This window comes from Ammodytes marinus, assembly GCF_949987685.1.
Source record: "Ammodytes marinus genome assembly, chromosome: 4".
Taxonomy (NCBI): Eukaryota; Metazoa; Chordata; class Actinopteri; order Uranoscopiformes; family Ammodytidae; genus Ammodytes; species Ammodytes marinus.
Window position 1 is genome coordinate 21,542,182 of NC_137233.1, and position 14,801 is coordinate 21,556,982.

Consider the following 14,801-nt stretch of genomic DNA (forward strand, 5'->3'; position numbering starts at 1 on the left):
GTGTCGCCTGAGCTCAGTCTTGATTAAACTGTTCACTTGGGGTGAACTGTGGGGCAGCAAGTTCAGGACCTGCGATGGCAAAGTGTCCACGGACAGCTAAGTGGTATATGAAGGCAAGGCCGGGCTGGTCTCTGTCACTGCTACACACGCACACACACGCACACACACACACACACACACACACACACACACACAAACACACACACACACACACACAAACACACACACACACACACACACACACACACACACACACACACACACACACACACACACACACACACACACACACACACACACACACACACACACACACACACACACACACACACACACACACCATGACCAGTCTGACCCTTGGCCTGGCTCTGCTCTGCCAGCAGTTGGTTGAGCAGAGGGAGACCAGTTTCAAAGCGCTTTAACTTTTCCGTCACACAGAAGTGCAATTCCACCAACGCATTACAATCTGATAACTACCAAGGTCAACAGAGATACTTCAAATCAATCAATGAGCCGTGCTGCTCCTAATCCCCCCGCAGCGCAAAGGCAGATTAAGTGTATAATTGACCTGCGTAATCCCAGTATCTGCAACTCTATTTCCTTGTGTGCATGCGAGTGTGTGTGTGTGTCTGTGCATGTGTGTGTGTGTGTGTGTGTATGTATGTGTGTGTGTATGTGTGTGTGTGTGTGTGTGTCTGTGTGTGTGTGTGTGTGTGTGTCTTCCTTCTCACTGTCTGATTGTCTGTGTCCCGGGCTCATAGAGTGTATAAGGGCTGTGGCTGTGTGCTGTATCAGTGCATAGCCTGGATTTGGCTCAGGCTAAAGACGTGGCTTTTTTAATCAATGATCTCCAGGCTGCACTGCACTAAATCTCCCCCCCCCCCCTTCAGTATCATTTAAGCACATCTGTCTTAATCCAAGGCCTCTTCACCCACTCTTTCAACAACTAAACCATGGACGGGAGGGAGGGAGGGAGGGAGGGTGCAAGGGAAGCGAATACATTTTTGTTCTGGCTACTTCACACAAACACATACAGTACATAAAGAAGAAAACAACCAACTACAGTAGGAGTTTGGGGTAATCCGCAACACATTTGTGTGGTGGCCAAGAGACTGCAATGCTCTGAAAAATGCATATAAATAGATAGAACACAAGCCAATGAAGGAAAGCAACTTTACCTATTTGACACCGATATTTTACCTATTTTTACTGTATTCAAAAAGGTTGCTGAAATAGCATACACAGGTTCCAATAGGGGCAAGACTGAAGATCTCACTAATTAGTAAGACTTACAATCAGGTGAGAAGTTGGATCAAAAGCATTCCCTGGCCCTTTTCCATTTGACTTTAAGAGTTTAAAGTGTATTTAATGTGTTATGTACAGTATCTCAATCAATCAACCAATCAACATTTATTCATACAGGCCTGTACAGCAACAAGCAACTTTTTAAGTGATTTACATCAAGGAAACAATCAAACATGAAATACAGTGAATCAGATATGTGTTTTAGACTACAAGGTCTGCTGTCAGTTGACTTCCAAACCCAATCGTAACTGCTTCACAGTGAGCAGTAAAAACATTGTTTGATCGAGTTTTCCTCTCCACACTTTAGTGCAAATGTAGAATAATTTTATTATTTACCAACTCTTTAGAATGTTGTTTTTGGAAATGCTATGTTTTGTTGGTGGGATATTATGCCTATTTTAGTGTGGATGTAAAATGTTTTCAAGTGTTTGTGCTATGGACATGATGACCTGAGGCAACTGTAATTCAGGCTATGAAAAAGGATCAGGATGCCACAAACACCTACAGAGCAATTTCCACAATGGCAGAAACTGTAATATTAATAGAACTTCCATGATTGGATTGCTGGTCAGGATTGTGGTGAGTAAAATGACATTAAATTAATCAGATTTTGAAAACACAGAGAATAACACATTCTATGCTATAAGGACCACAAATAACAGGTGGAAAGTATCCCCCCCCTGTACCACTGGTCAGAGAAGTGGGTCAAATTTCAATTAAAAATGTCCTGCTTTGACAAGCCCCAATCTATGTTAGAACATGGGTATTAGCACTTTTTAATATGTCTCAGATTAAGATTCATTTCTTAAGACGCTGTTGTTTGCTTAACATGATCGGTATGAGACCACATATGGGCTTTGTCTGCTGTCACTCTTAACGTCAAATTGTGAGTGTTGACACATATTTAGAAATGATGAGGCCATACAGATATAATCTGCTGATATGAGAAGGCTCAGATGAATGCATATCATAACCCCAATTAAAATCGCTGTCTTTGGAAGAAGAAAAAATCCAAGTTAAACATGTTCAGAAATTATTTTTGGGACGAAAAATGCAAAGTGACTTCTATACTATACTATTCCGTTCTGTTGTTGTCAGACGGCTGGCAGAGCAAACACACTGTGTTGCAGATGTGTGAGTTGAAACAGGATTAACAGGACTTGATGTGTTGATCTCATTTAAAATAAATATAATCTCTTTACAGTCAAACCTTTCAGCATTTGTTTGATACTGGATTGAATTCTTTCATTCTACTCTACGGACACTGAACGAATTAAAGACTTTAATCTTGTCAGCCAGCATTGAAAATGTGTCCCGGCAGGTCACCAAAACAACATGAAATGTCTTTCTTAACTAGAAAAAAAGCAACTAGATTAAACTGTATATAGCTGGGTGGAGATGTTTTTTTTTGCTCTTCTTTCTTTCCTGTTTGCGCCATTTTTGATTTTCACTTGTTTTGTTTTCATTTTAACTTTACATTGTCTCAAAATTCCCCCCAAAAAACTGATGAAATATGCACATCTCTAACCCTGAAAATATATTTTTTGTAGGATTAAATAAATGGACGAAGTGCCTTGCAAAAATGTATAAAGTGTGCCTTATTTCAAAATTCACAAACTTTGCCGACCCATCACACAGCCTATAGAAATCCGTGGCCGAATGCCATTTTAGGAAAGGGCCTAAGCAAAACCTATAAGATAAAATGACAATGTAATGAGCCCGCCTTATTGTGAGCATGTATAGGGAAACAGGTTGTAATCCTCACCAGGGGGAAACGGACAAAACAGATAAATAAAGTCAGCAGCCCACCATGGGAGGGGGGCGGGGGGAGCAGCCCAACAAAACACAGATTAAGGGGAGACCATCCTGACCTTATTTTAAGTAGAGTGCACCCCCGAACACACACACACACACACACACACGTACACACACACAGTGGGGTGTTTGCTCTGGTGGCCGGGAACAGGTTTAAACTAATCACTGCTTGTTTACTTAACGTCAGAGTTCACTTATGCAGTGTATCAAGATATCCAAATGTGTCATTTTCTTGCCATTTGATGATATGATGTCATTGTTTTAAAATCCAAACAATGATGATATTGTGAGCAACAAAACAAGAGTTCTCTTAATGTGGAGGATTGCAGTTGTGTGTGTGTGTAAGACGGATTTGAGCACACAATTCTAAAGGCACTAGGCTGTTAAGCACTAGAGTTAAAGACCTACTTCACCGGTGTAAATATCAAGTTGTATTGAACTCTGCGATCCTATGTAGTATAAATGTGCAAACCTTTTAGAAATCGGTTCATCCTAGCCTGAGAAAAGGCAGAAAGAGTGTTTTATGGCCTCACTGTCTAACACTACATTTTCCTAACTGTAGGGTTAGGATTACAGTTTTTCACAATTGTTTAAACACATTTATTGGAACATCAGACACAATGTGCACAATCTGAAACTCACTTACCAACAGCTTAACCAATTCTGCTGAACTCCAAACACATTTCCTGCCTTAGACTCATATTCTCGTTCCAAAACACACATTTTTCACAACACTGCACACAATTCTCTACATGTTGCACACTCTTCCTGAATTATTTCTCTTTGTGTTCACACAGAACACACTGCTAATCACATTTCTAAACTCAAAAGGCTTTTGTGCAGTTAGCTATAGAAGGGTCAGAGATGAGCTCCTGTTTGCTGTGATTTACAGTAGACTGCACATTTTGGTACAAATACAGTTTTGGCCGAATGCTATAAAACACTAAAAGTGACTGCTACGACCACAGCATCACAACCTCTAACTTTTGTAACCATGCCCTAAACGAAAGCACCAACCCGACAAACACGATATATGCTTTGCTCTGTGTTTGAAATTCTCCAACACACTTCTTGAAAAAAATTAAACTAAGTGAATACCAATCAGTCTAAACCTTAGCACTACAAATAGACCCCAGGTGAGCTCAGCTCCTTTGTGAGACAGTAAGAGTCATGGGAAGAGGAGGAGAGAGAGCGACAGGAGGACGAGGACAAAGAAGGCAACAGACGGAAACACATACAACAGGGACACTATAGTGGACCATGTTATAGATCATGGCCTATCAATGAGGGAGCCTGGACAGAGAGTGCAGCCCAGCCTGAGTCGCTCCATAATTAGGAGATTTAGACTGGATATCAGGTGATCATTTCCCTGTTGCTTCTCAAAGGATGACATTGAGTGTGATGTTGATGAGGGGATGTGACCAGACGCAAACAGAAGGCGGTATCCATAAAAGGATTCATAATCCAACCACCCAATTCCTTACAATGCTGTTTTTTTTACCATTGTTCCCTAATTTTACTGTAATTTTTTCTTAGTTTATACTGACACACTGAATTGCTTGAACTGCAGTCCTACCTATTCATTGTGTTTGTTTGAATTGGCAAAATAAACTATTCTGCAACATGTGTGTTAGCATTTGGCAAAAACTGTTAAGTATTTGTTGTTACTGTAGGTGAAAGTGTATGAACATGCAAAGGCATAATTCTGCTGATAAAGCATTCATATAGTGGTTTGCATTTATACTACAGTGTTTTCCATTCTGCACACCAGTGTTCAATGAGTGCTAGAAATGTCTAGTCATATGATGTATGTGTTTGTCATTTGAAAAGAAAACACCATTTAGTGAAGAGTTAACACTGTTTTGAGGGTAAAGTGTGCAAGAGAAGTGAAGGATTTTGCATTTTGTGTTTGAGTTTTGGGATTTGTGTTTAGGGTTTTGAAAAAGTGAGGTAGTCTATCAGGAAATGTGTTTAAGCAATTGTGAAAAACTGTAACAGGACAGCTCGGCCAAGGGAAGACTGAGGAAAGACTGAAGGAAGAAAAACCTCATTCATTATATTATAATAGCGATTTTATACCGGTTCCGTATGGGTGAAGTATTCCTTTAAGGAGTAGTCACTGCCAATCCACACTGTCTGTGCTCTGTTTGGGAGGAAGTCCAATATCCTTGAGTTTGATACTCAAGCCCAGAGTTATAAGTTAAATCGCTAACACATTACAATAAGGGTTCATTAATCAACTGTCTGTGAATACTTACTTAATGCTTAGTTATCTTTTACTAAGCATTTACTAACTGTTAATAACTGCTGAGTCAATAATTATAAAACATTATAAACATTAACTTAGCATTCAGTTACTGCTTAACTGATAATTAGTTAACTAAGCATATTAATAACTTAGCACTAACAGTTAGTAAATGTTTAATAAGCACAAACTACGAATAAAAAAAACCCATTAATACCATTAACTTATCATTAACTAGGAGTTAATTAGTGTACCTTACCCTTATTGTAAAGTGTTACCGTTAAATCATCATCATTCTGATATCTAGGTACTCTTATGTCCAGGGTGTGGAGACTGAGTGCAGGGCAGTGGAGATGGCGTGTGCACTTCATCAGGATGATGCTAAAGGGCAGAAGTCATTTGGACTAGAGACAATCACACCTTAGAGGTAGAGAGACAATGCTGGCTGGATTGAGACAGGTGGGGACACTCTGACCTTAGCTACTGTATTTCCATGGTTAAGTCCAACTACAAATGTAAAGTGTGAATATACTGTATATATATTAATGTCTTACTAAGTCTGATATTAGCGTTGTGTCACCATTATCACATGGTGTTCATACTGTGGTTTGGTTTTACAGAATGGAAACAATGTTTCATCGTCCTTGGGTGTCTTGAAAGGCGCTATAGGGCTCAGTCCTTGTTGCAGACCCGGGTTAGAATCTGGCCCGGGTCGTTCTCTGCATGTCATCCCCCTCTCTTCCCCCTTTTCATATCTGTCTCTCCAAACTGTCTAATGAAGCAAAAATGCCCCAAAAAATAATCTTTAAAAAGAAAGAAGACAGGAGAATGGTAATGATAAAAAAACGGGTGTAGTGAGGAGAAAAGCACAACGGAGCTGCAGAGAGCAGAGAGACACCTTTACTGGCCTCAGTATATACGCCAAGGGGAGAACTGATACACAATGACAACAGAGACGGACACATCCCAGCACTGATGCTAAGGGAGTTAGCAACGTGGCAAAGCAACGGCTAACATGCGGCAAACAAACATGAGAGACCCAGCACTGGACAGTCACCTCTCTGTCACCCACTGTCAGGATATACAGAGGAAGAGCACAGGAGACACATTACACCTCAAGGCCTGGGGTCAACACACACACACACACACACACACACACACACACACACACACACACACACACACACACACACAGACACAGAAGATAAGACCTGTCATTTGCATTAGTTGTCAGCACTCTGCTTTTACCTGCCGCTGTCTCAGCTCATCAACCCTTAAAGCTAAGTGATTGAGCCATCTATTAAATATGGAATTATACTATTATTCATTTTAAAGAATAATTCTTTGTTACATGCACACACACACACATCTCCATCACAACATCAACATCCGACATAGCAGGGAGACAGGTGGTTGTAACTAAGCCAACAATTTATCCACATTATCTACGCCACAATGTTTGGACATATGTGTTAAGCGATCTGTCGCTTTTGACTTTGTCTTAGAAAGCTTTATAGCCATTCAACTGTATAGTCAGAGTGAACAAATGAATCAATTACATTACATTCTGCTGACTGACAAATACTGCCCCAACTAAAAACAAGAACTACTGTAAAATAATTAGAACAGTAAAAAAAAGGGATAAAACAAAATAAATCAAATGCCAAAAAAAATTGCTTGTGGAAAAGATGAAATTTGTAAATTTGACAATATCTACCTAATTATGTGTACATGTGCATCTTCTGGAATACTGCTAAGAATGACTATGGAGATTCAGATGATGTCAGTGCTTTAGAATGTGATATATTTGGTTACGAGTATTGAAAAAAAAGTTATGTTGAGATAACGGCTGTTTTAGATGGAGAAATAAACAGACGCAAACAGACAAAGTTTAGTCAAATAAACACCTTAAAGTAGCGTACATTTCAGACCTTTGATTTATACTAGTATGAAAGAACACATGTTATGGAAGATAGATTGACTAGAAAATATCCAAATTGACTAGTACTTGAAAAACCAATGTTTTTGCCTGGAGAGTCTCACCTTAGTGTTCCATAAATCAAATGCCAAAAAAAATTGCTTGTGGAAAAGATGAAATTTACATTTAAATGTTGCACTAAAGCTAAAACGAGTTTACCAGCAGCATATACAAACTAATATTGCAAATATTTACAGCCCCATATGAACATTGCAGATACTTGTTTTAGGCAATAGTGTCATGTTCCCATACTGTATATGAGCAAATCACTTGGTGAGTAAATCTCAACAGACAGGACCAACTGACAAATACAAGGTTGAACAGCAATTATCTCTTAGTGGATGGATGTAAGACTTGCATTAAGAAACAAGGAGATCACGGCAAGATGACATTTTCAAGATCCGCCAGGTTAAGAAAGGACTTTACTAGGCCACCGCTCAAGTCAAAGAAAACATGTTTGTGTGGATCCAGTTCACTTGGAGATCAGAGATTACTCCACTAATCTTCCAGTTTACTGTACAGACAGTTGTCTTACTGCATAGCACAGTGGCCCACCACAAACTTATTAGTTCAGTGCTTCTCAAATGGTGGGGCGCGCCCCCCTGGGGCCTTTTTTTTAAGTGCTAGCATACGCGATGTGTGCGTGTGTATGGTCATATCCGCGCGAAAGGCCGCGATTTGCAGTAAATAAATGTCCACATGTGTCTCCAAGTGTCTCTGTAGGCTATTTAAAAAGAAATCAAGCAAGTAGACTATCAGAATCAGAATCAGAATCAGAAGTCTTTATTTGCCAAGACATGTAAACATGTTTGGAATTTGTTTTGGTAACAATAATAACATTAATGAATTATTGGTTATCGCATCACAGAAGGCATATTGGCCTATAATAATAAAGAAACACCACCTTAACTATGTTTACAGTTTAAAAATGTTTTGAATGAAATGCAAACCTCAGTGAATCATTTGCTCTTGTTTCTCTGTCCTGAGATTCACACAGACTGAGCAGTCTTGTTTAAATGTTATAAATTGAGCTAATAAACTGAAATTAGAATTTTTTTGCTGCAGAAGTTATCTTAATTTGATAATAAGGTGATTGTATGCAGAATGCTCGTGCCAGAAACTCATACAGTGGTTTTGTACAGATAAATAAATAAATATTAGCAGGTTCTCAATAGTATTTCAATTTAGGGGGGGGCGCGAAAAAATGTCTGTCCCCATGACAGAAAATAATTGAGAACCACTGTATTAGTTGATGGCACATTCTCATACACCCTTTCTCATGATGATCAATTGAAGTACATGCTAAACATCCTTAGTATGGGCCCTATTTTACAGTGCCGACTCGCGTCACGTCTCTAAAAACAACAGCATTTTTAACAATAACAATAAAACATTTTAAAATTGGATTAGATTACAAGTGTTTGAATAAATATGTAAATTTGACAATATCTACCTAATTATGTGTACATGTGCATCTTCTGGAATACTGCTAAGAATGACTATGGAGATTCAGATGATGTCAGTGCTTTAGAATGTGATATATTTGGTTCCGAGTATTGAAAAAAAAGTTATGTTGAGATAGCGGCTGTTTTAGATGGAGAAATAAACAGACGCAAACAGACAAAGTTTAGTCAAATAAACACCTTAAAGTAGCCTACATTTCGGACCTTTGATTTATACTAGTATGAAAGAACACATGTTATGGAAGATAGATTGACTAGAAAATATCCAAATTGACTAGTACTTGAAAAACCAATGTTTTTGCCTGGAGAGTCTCACCTTAGTGTTCCAGCTCTGTTTTATATGTCAAGTCACTAACCTCAGAGTTGTAATGCCTATTATTTGTAAGTCGTGTAAAAAATAAAAACGTGTGTGTAGAGCGTGTGGTGGGTCGCCGTCTGTTTACATGGAGCTAAGCCATGTTACAAAGTGATCTTTTGTGGCCCTTTTTTCAGTGATTAACTGCTGTGAAAGAGAAGGCACTACTCAGGATAATCCCTCCTCAAGATCAGCCCCAACCACCATGATACAGCTATGGGAGCAGAGAACATGGCGGACCAGAGTAAAACACGTCTGTTTTTTTTAAAAAAGAGACTCAATACACAACTCATCAAAGTCAGTGAATGTCTGATGACATTTTGGGGAGAGATTCTGCAGTGTGACCCAAGGGAGGCTCAGCAGCAGCTATAGGCTTACACACTGACTGATTGTTTGGCCGTTTGTTTGACCTCATGCCATGTACTGGAGACAAACAGACACTAAAAGAGACAGTTTTTAGCAAGTTGATTACTGTTTGAGTTGATTACAGTGAGTCAGAGAGAGGAGAGGAACACTGATCTGACGTCAGTACAGTCAGCTTCCCGAAGAACCAAAAAACAGGGATGTGCCAAAAAAAAATCAATACGGCAATATATTGTGATATTTATTTCCGTGATATCTGTATCGTATTGTGAGCTCCAAAAATCGATATTTTGGAAAAAGACATTTTAAATTGTAAGATGTAAAACCACCCAGATTACAGAGTATCTTGCATTTCAGCTGTGTTTTTACATTTTCAGTGATGTGGAATATCGCAATATGCATCATATTGCAATGTACGTGATATATCATATCGTGAGCCATGTATCATGATTCATATTGTATCTTTAATTCCTTGCCAATACTACTAAAAACATGATTCTGAATGAGCTGTTGACAGAATGAAAACATAAAGAAGTACAGGAGGAACGTTCAAATGAACGCGGAAGAGAAACAGCATAAACGTTTCTTACACTCACCTGCAGGTCCATCAAAACAAACCCAATATAGATATCAAATATATCAGAATATACTTGTAAAATATGCAATTCACATTAAACTATTGGAATTGTGTTACAACAAAAAACACAAACTTGTAGACTACTGTTGTTCTATACAGTACAGTATATATATATAAAATAAAATAATATTTTAATAATAATTGACATGTATAATCCTGTCAAAGTTGTCTGAGAATGACACAAGTAGAAAGAACTATGTGTTGCACTGCATTTAGATTGGAGGTCACATGTACGTCAGTTAACACATGACTGTAATCATATGAGTTTGGTTCACTCCTCTGATAGTGTGACAGTTTGAACGTGATCCCAGGTGGAGTAAAGTAAAGCCTGCTGTCACTAAGCCTTAAGAGGGGGCTGTGTGTGTGTGTGTGTGTGTGTGTGTGTGTGTTACTCACATCAAATAATCTCTCTACGTACACCTCCTCATTGACCTTCTCCCGCAGCATGTCCTGGGAATGGCGGACAAACGTCACGTAACTGTCTGCTATATCCATGCCTGGCTTCTGTAAGGGATAGGGAAAAGAGAGGGAGAGAAAGAAAAGGAGTCCATTGCATTTGTGTTCAGCCAACCGGTGAAGTATAAAAATATGTTTCCATCCTGTCCAACTGAAATCACCCTGGTGCAATAGTTAATTAAGTAAACCCCTAAAGCCAGGGCCACACTTGACGGGGAGGCTATTTAATGATGCATTAAAGGTGAAGTAAGCGGTTTATTTATATTAATATAAGTGTTAAATCGCTCTTTATTCATACAGTAATCACTTACACGATGTGCGCGTTACATAAAGCCAATCTCTTAGTCAGCTGCTCTGCATGTAATAAGCAATTACATTTTATGTAGTATCCCGAAATATTATCCAATCACAAGAGAGAACGCTACAAACCGACACCCGTCCGCACCCGTCTCACTCATGGTCTCACTGCCGGTGCACGCCAGAGCGACACATGGGTGAATGTTTATGCGCCTACAATGGCGGAGCAGGTAAAAATCCTTCCCAATGTCTGTTTTGATGGTTTTTATCATGTTTTATCACACTTATGGATCTGAGATGATGCTAGATAACTTGCTGCTCAAAGACCGCAGTGCATTAATGTGGAGACGTAGGGACGAGCGAGGGGACTGCTAACTGCAGTAACTGACAGGAAGTTAGCTAAAAGAACCATTCCGCTTACAGCTCCTTTAATGAATGGATTGGGAAACAAATGTTTTTTTAATTCCTGTTTATTTTTTTAAAATAATTAGTTATTGAATAAAGTATTCAACTAATTCTTTATTACTTTTTTTTACAATTCTTTTTTTCCATTTCTATCATTTATGTATTTGTGTGTATTTTTATTTTACTTTGCAAGTTGTTATTGGTTGCTCTTGTTTTTTGTGTCTTTATTTTTTGTCTTGTCATCGAAGGTTGTATCTGTTTAGTGTATCTCCTGTCTGTATTAAACATTGAAAAATTAATAAAAAAAATAAAAATTGATGGATTGGTAAAAAGGTTTAGTTTTTAAATGTACAATAAGTTATTAAATTAAAAAAATGCTCCATTGCAATTTCCATGACTCTAGAGGTCTTCCATTGGCATCAGCATGTTGGCATTGTCACTGTGAACTGGCTAGTGTGCCAATGTTAGCAAGTACAGCTTCACTGCAGCATGCCTGTAGTCTGATTCTGATATGGTGGAAAATGTATTTCACACACTGTGTGTAGAATTCAAATTGATATGGTTTTCTGAAAGAATTACGAGGAACATTTTGCATTTCAAACAAATTGCAGTCACATTCCTCAGTCAGAGAGTTTACATTTGGCCTTGGGACAATGCATTTGTAAACAGAACCAAAGGTCTCTTTCTTACATCAACATGCAGTATCTCCCCATTTTCACACACTCTAAACAAAATATTCAAAAACCCACACAAAGAACTAATCAACTTCGTTAACACATCTGCAAAGACATTTGCAACGTGTGAATAAGTGTGTTTTTTCAGTTGAAATTCTTTTTTTTTTTTTTAACATTAAGAACACAATTAGCATGCTGGGTTGGAAACTGCGACCCCTGCCAGCATACACAGTGCATTCGTCACATTCACTGACAAGGAATTGATTTAAAATGTTGGCATGTCGCTAGAGCCCAAGTGTTGGCAGCTAATACAGATCAGATGCACACACACAGACACACACACACACACACACACACACACACACACACACCACGACCAGCCTGACTGCCTAATGGGCATGTGTTGTACAACATGGCCTCACAGTAGTGTAATGTACAGAGAGCTGCCTGTCAGTGTCTGGACACATGCATATGAATGGACATTTTGTGGGAGGAAACACAGGACTTTGGATATAGAAATACGACCACCAACACCATCTGGACTTTGATTTCTACTCGACAATATTTGTATATGCACAAGAAACACACACAAACACACAGCCATCAGTAGGGAGATGGTGACAATAAATCCATCCATGTAGAAACCAGATCCCCATCTCCTGAGATTTTGATTGTTTTCTTTTTATATTATGCATTTTGCTGCCAACGGTAATGTTATTTGCATTACAAGCTTCACATTAAATTAGACATAAAATTAAGACAGATAAGACATGGATGGACTTTTTAATATGCTTTCATGCCATGATTTGCCACAGCTCTTCCTAGCACACAGTGGACTGGAGTATATCCTGAAATCCTCCTTTGAACTGATATCGATTTTGAATCAGGAAAAGTTTTGAATCCAGAATTCATTTTGAATTGAATCGTGATCCCCCAAGAATAGTAATCGAATCGAATCGCGGGATTCCAAAAGATTCACAGCCCTATCCATCCCTATGAAACAAAAAAATGTACACTTCAAAGCCCAAACATAAATGTCTCACCCTCAGTGGACCAAAAGCAAGTTTTGAAGCTTTGTTTGTGGTTGTAACTTTTACATAAATAAGTAAGAGGTTTAACCAAAGAGTATTTAGTATTTCCAAGTCTGTTTTTACATCTCTTCAGAATTACCTTCACATACATATACAATTTGAATGAGCAAATATACTGTATGTTTATCATGTATATATCTGTATTCTAATTAAAGAGGGTGGTAGGATGGCCTAGAAAGGGAAAGGGCACCGACCAGTAACCATAAGGTCGCTGGTTCGATGCCCGGCACCGAACAGGAGGGTGTTAATTGTAAGACTAGTGGTGGCTGGTATAACATCTACTGTGCCCACCATCTCTACCATTGTGTCCTTGAGCAAGGCACTTAACCCCCAAACTGCTCCAGGGGCGCTGTACTATGGCTGACTCTGCGCTCTGACCCCCTCCGAAGTGTGGTAACTTGAGAAGGGATATGCGAAAAGACAAATTTCAATGTAACGGTTGACTAATAAAGTAATTTAACTTAATACCAGTATTTGACACATTTACTGTATATTGAATGGATGAACTTCATAACCCAACTGCAAATGTTCATACCTCATTTACATATCCAAACACAATGGTGTTAACCTTTAGTGTTTTTCTAAAGAATACGTCTTGTGTATCTTTTTACAAATTTGACAATTTGTAAAATGGATTTCCTTCCTCTTTTTATAATATTTCAAAACTTGCATCGTTTACATCCATTTAAGTCTTTGGCAGTCTCACAATTCAATTTTGGATTCTTGATTCCAATTTAATGAATGCAAAAAGGAGAACGCTTGTTTTCAAAGTCACTTTTTGTCAAGGTCATTGAATATCTCCTCACAATCCGCAACCTGTCTTTACCATGTGAGTGCATCCAGTGTTAATACACAGCCTATAGGCTCTTTTAATGGGCATGTTGCTAGGTGGCCCCTTTGATTACATACCAGTTTACAGAGCCTTGACTGTTTATCAACAATGGATTTTATTTCAACGTGCACACAGTACGGACATGGTAGCGGATCATGAGGAAATATTCACTGATTTTGTCCACCTTTAACATGTGAACCATAGCTTAAGTTGTCAAAGTGCTCTAACCATTTGTGGCATGCACAACATATTTTAGGTATATGTATCTTGTAAGTAATGAATGAGATGATAAAGGCATTTTATAATGATAATAAATATAAAAGCACATACAAAAAGACAGACAGAAACATATGTTGGTCTGACTTACAGGTACATCCACATACTTTGAAGCAGCTTTCACCTAGACATCAAGGAGAGAGACACAAACAGAAACAGTTTCAGAACCCAGGCTGAGGTGGTTAGGCTGAAGAGACTGTAGTTTATATATTAATATTTCTGAAACAGTCCTCTTTTTCCTCTGATGATCATAAATAACAAGTAACAGCAAACAAGACCATAAGTGCAAAGAATGCCTTTGTCATGGGTACGCTCACACAGGAACAACAGTTGGCTATGTAAAAACACTACCGCTTTTGTCCAAAGGGGGTGCAAAAATAAACACAAACTGAAAGTTCCTTTGGAGCACCTTTAATTTAAAAAGCCTTTTTTGAATGAATGTATACTGCTTTTCATATCAACATCAAACTGATTGATTATATAGTCGACTATTAATGTATGCTATCTGGGATTTTATAAAAATACTTATTGTATAGCCAGTGTGTTGAAATGGCCAGGGAACTTTACAAACATATTCAGTAATTGAGGAAAGCAGGAAGAACCTTGCCA

General features: G+C 38.5%; 1 protein-coding gene across 1 annotated transcript in view; it reads right to left on the bottom strand.

The window, feature by feature from the left end:
• Positions 1-14,801, bottom strand: part of cadpsa (Ca2+-dependent activator protein for secretion a) — a gene marked incomplete at both ends in the record, with an annotated part of 163,132 nt that overhangs the window by 10,197 nt on the left and 138,134 nt on the right. The window contains 2 exons of the mRNA XM_080026580.1: positions 10,558-10,665; positions 14,284-14,316. Coding sequence (XP_079882706.1) covers positions 10,558-10,665; positions 14,284-14,316 — 141 coding nt within the window. The remainder of the gene's footprint in view (positions 1-10,557; positions 10,666-14,283; positions 14,317-14,801) is intronic.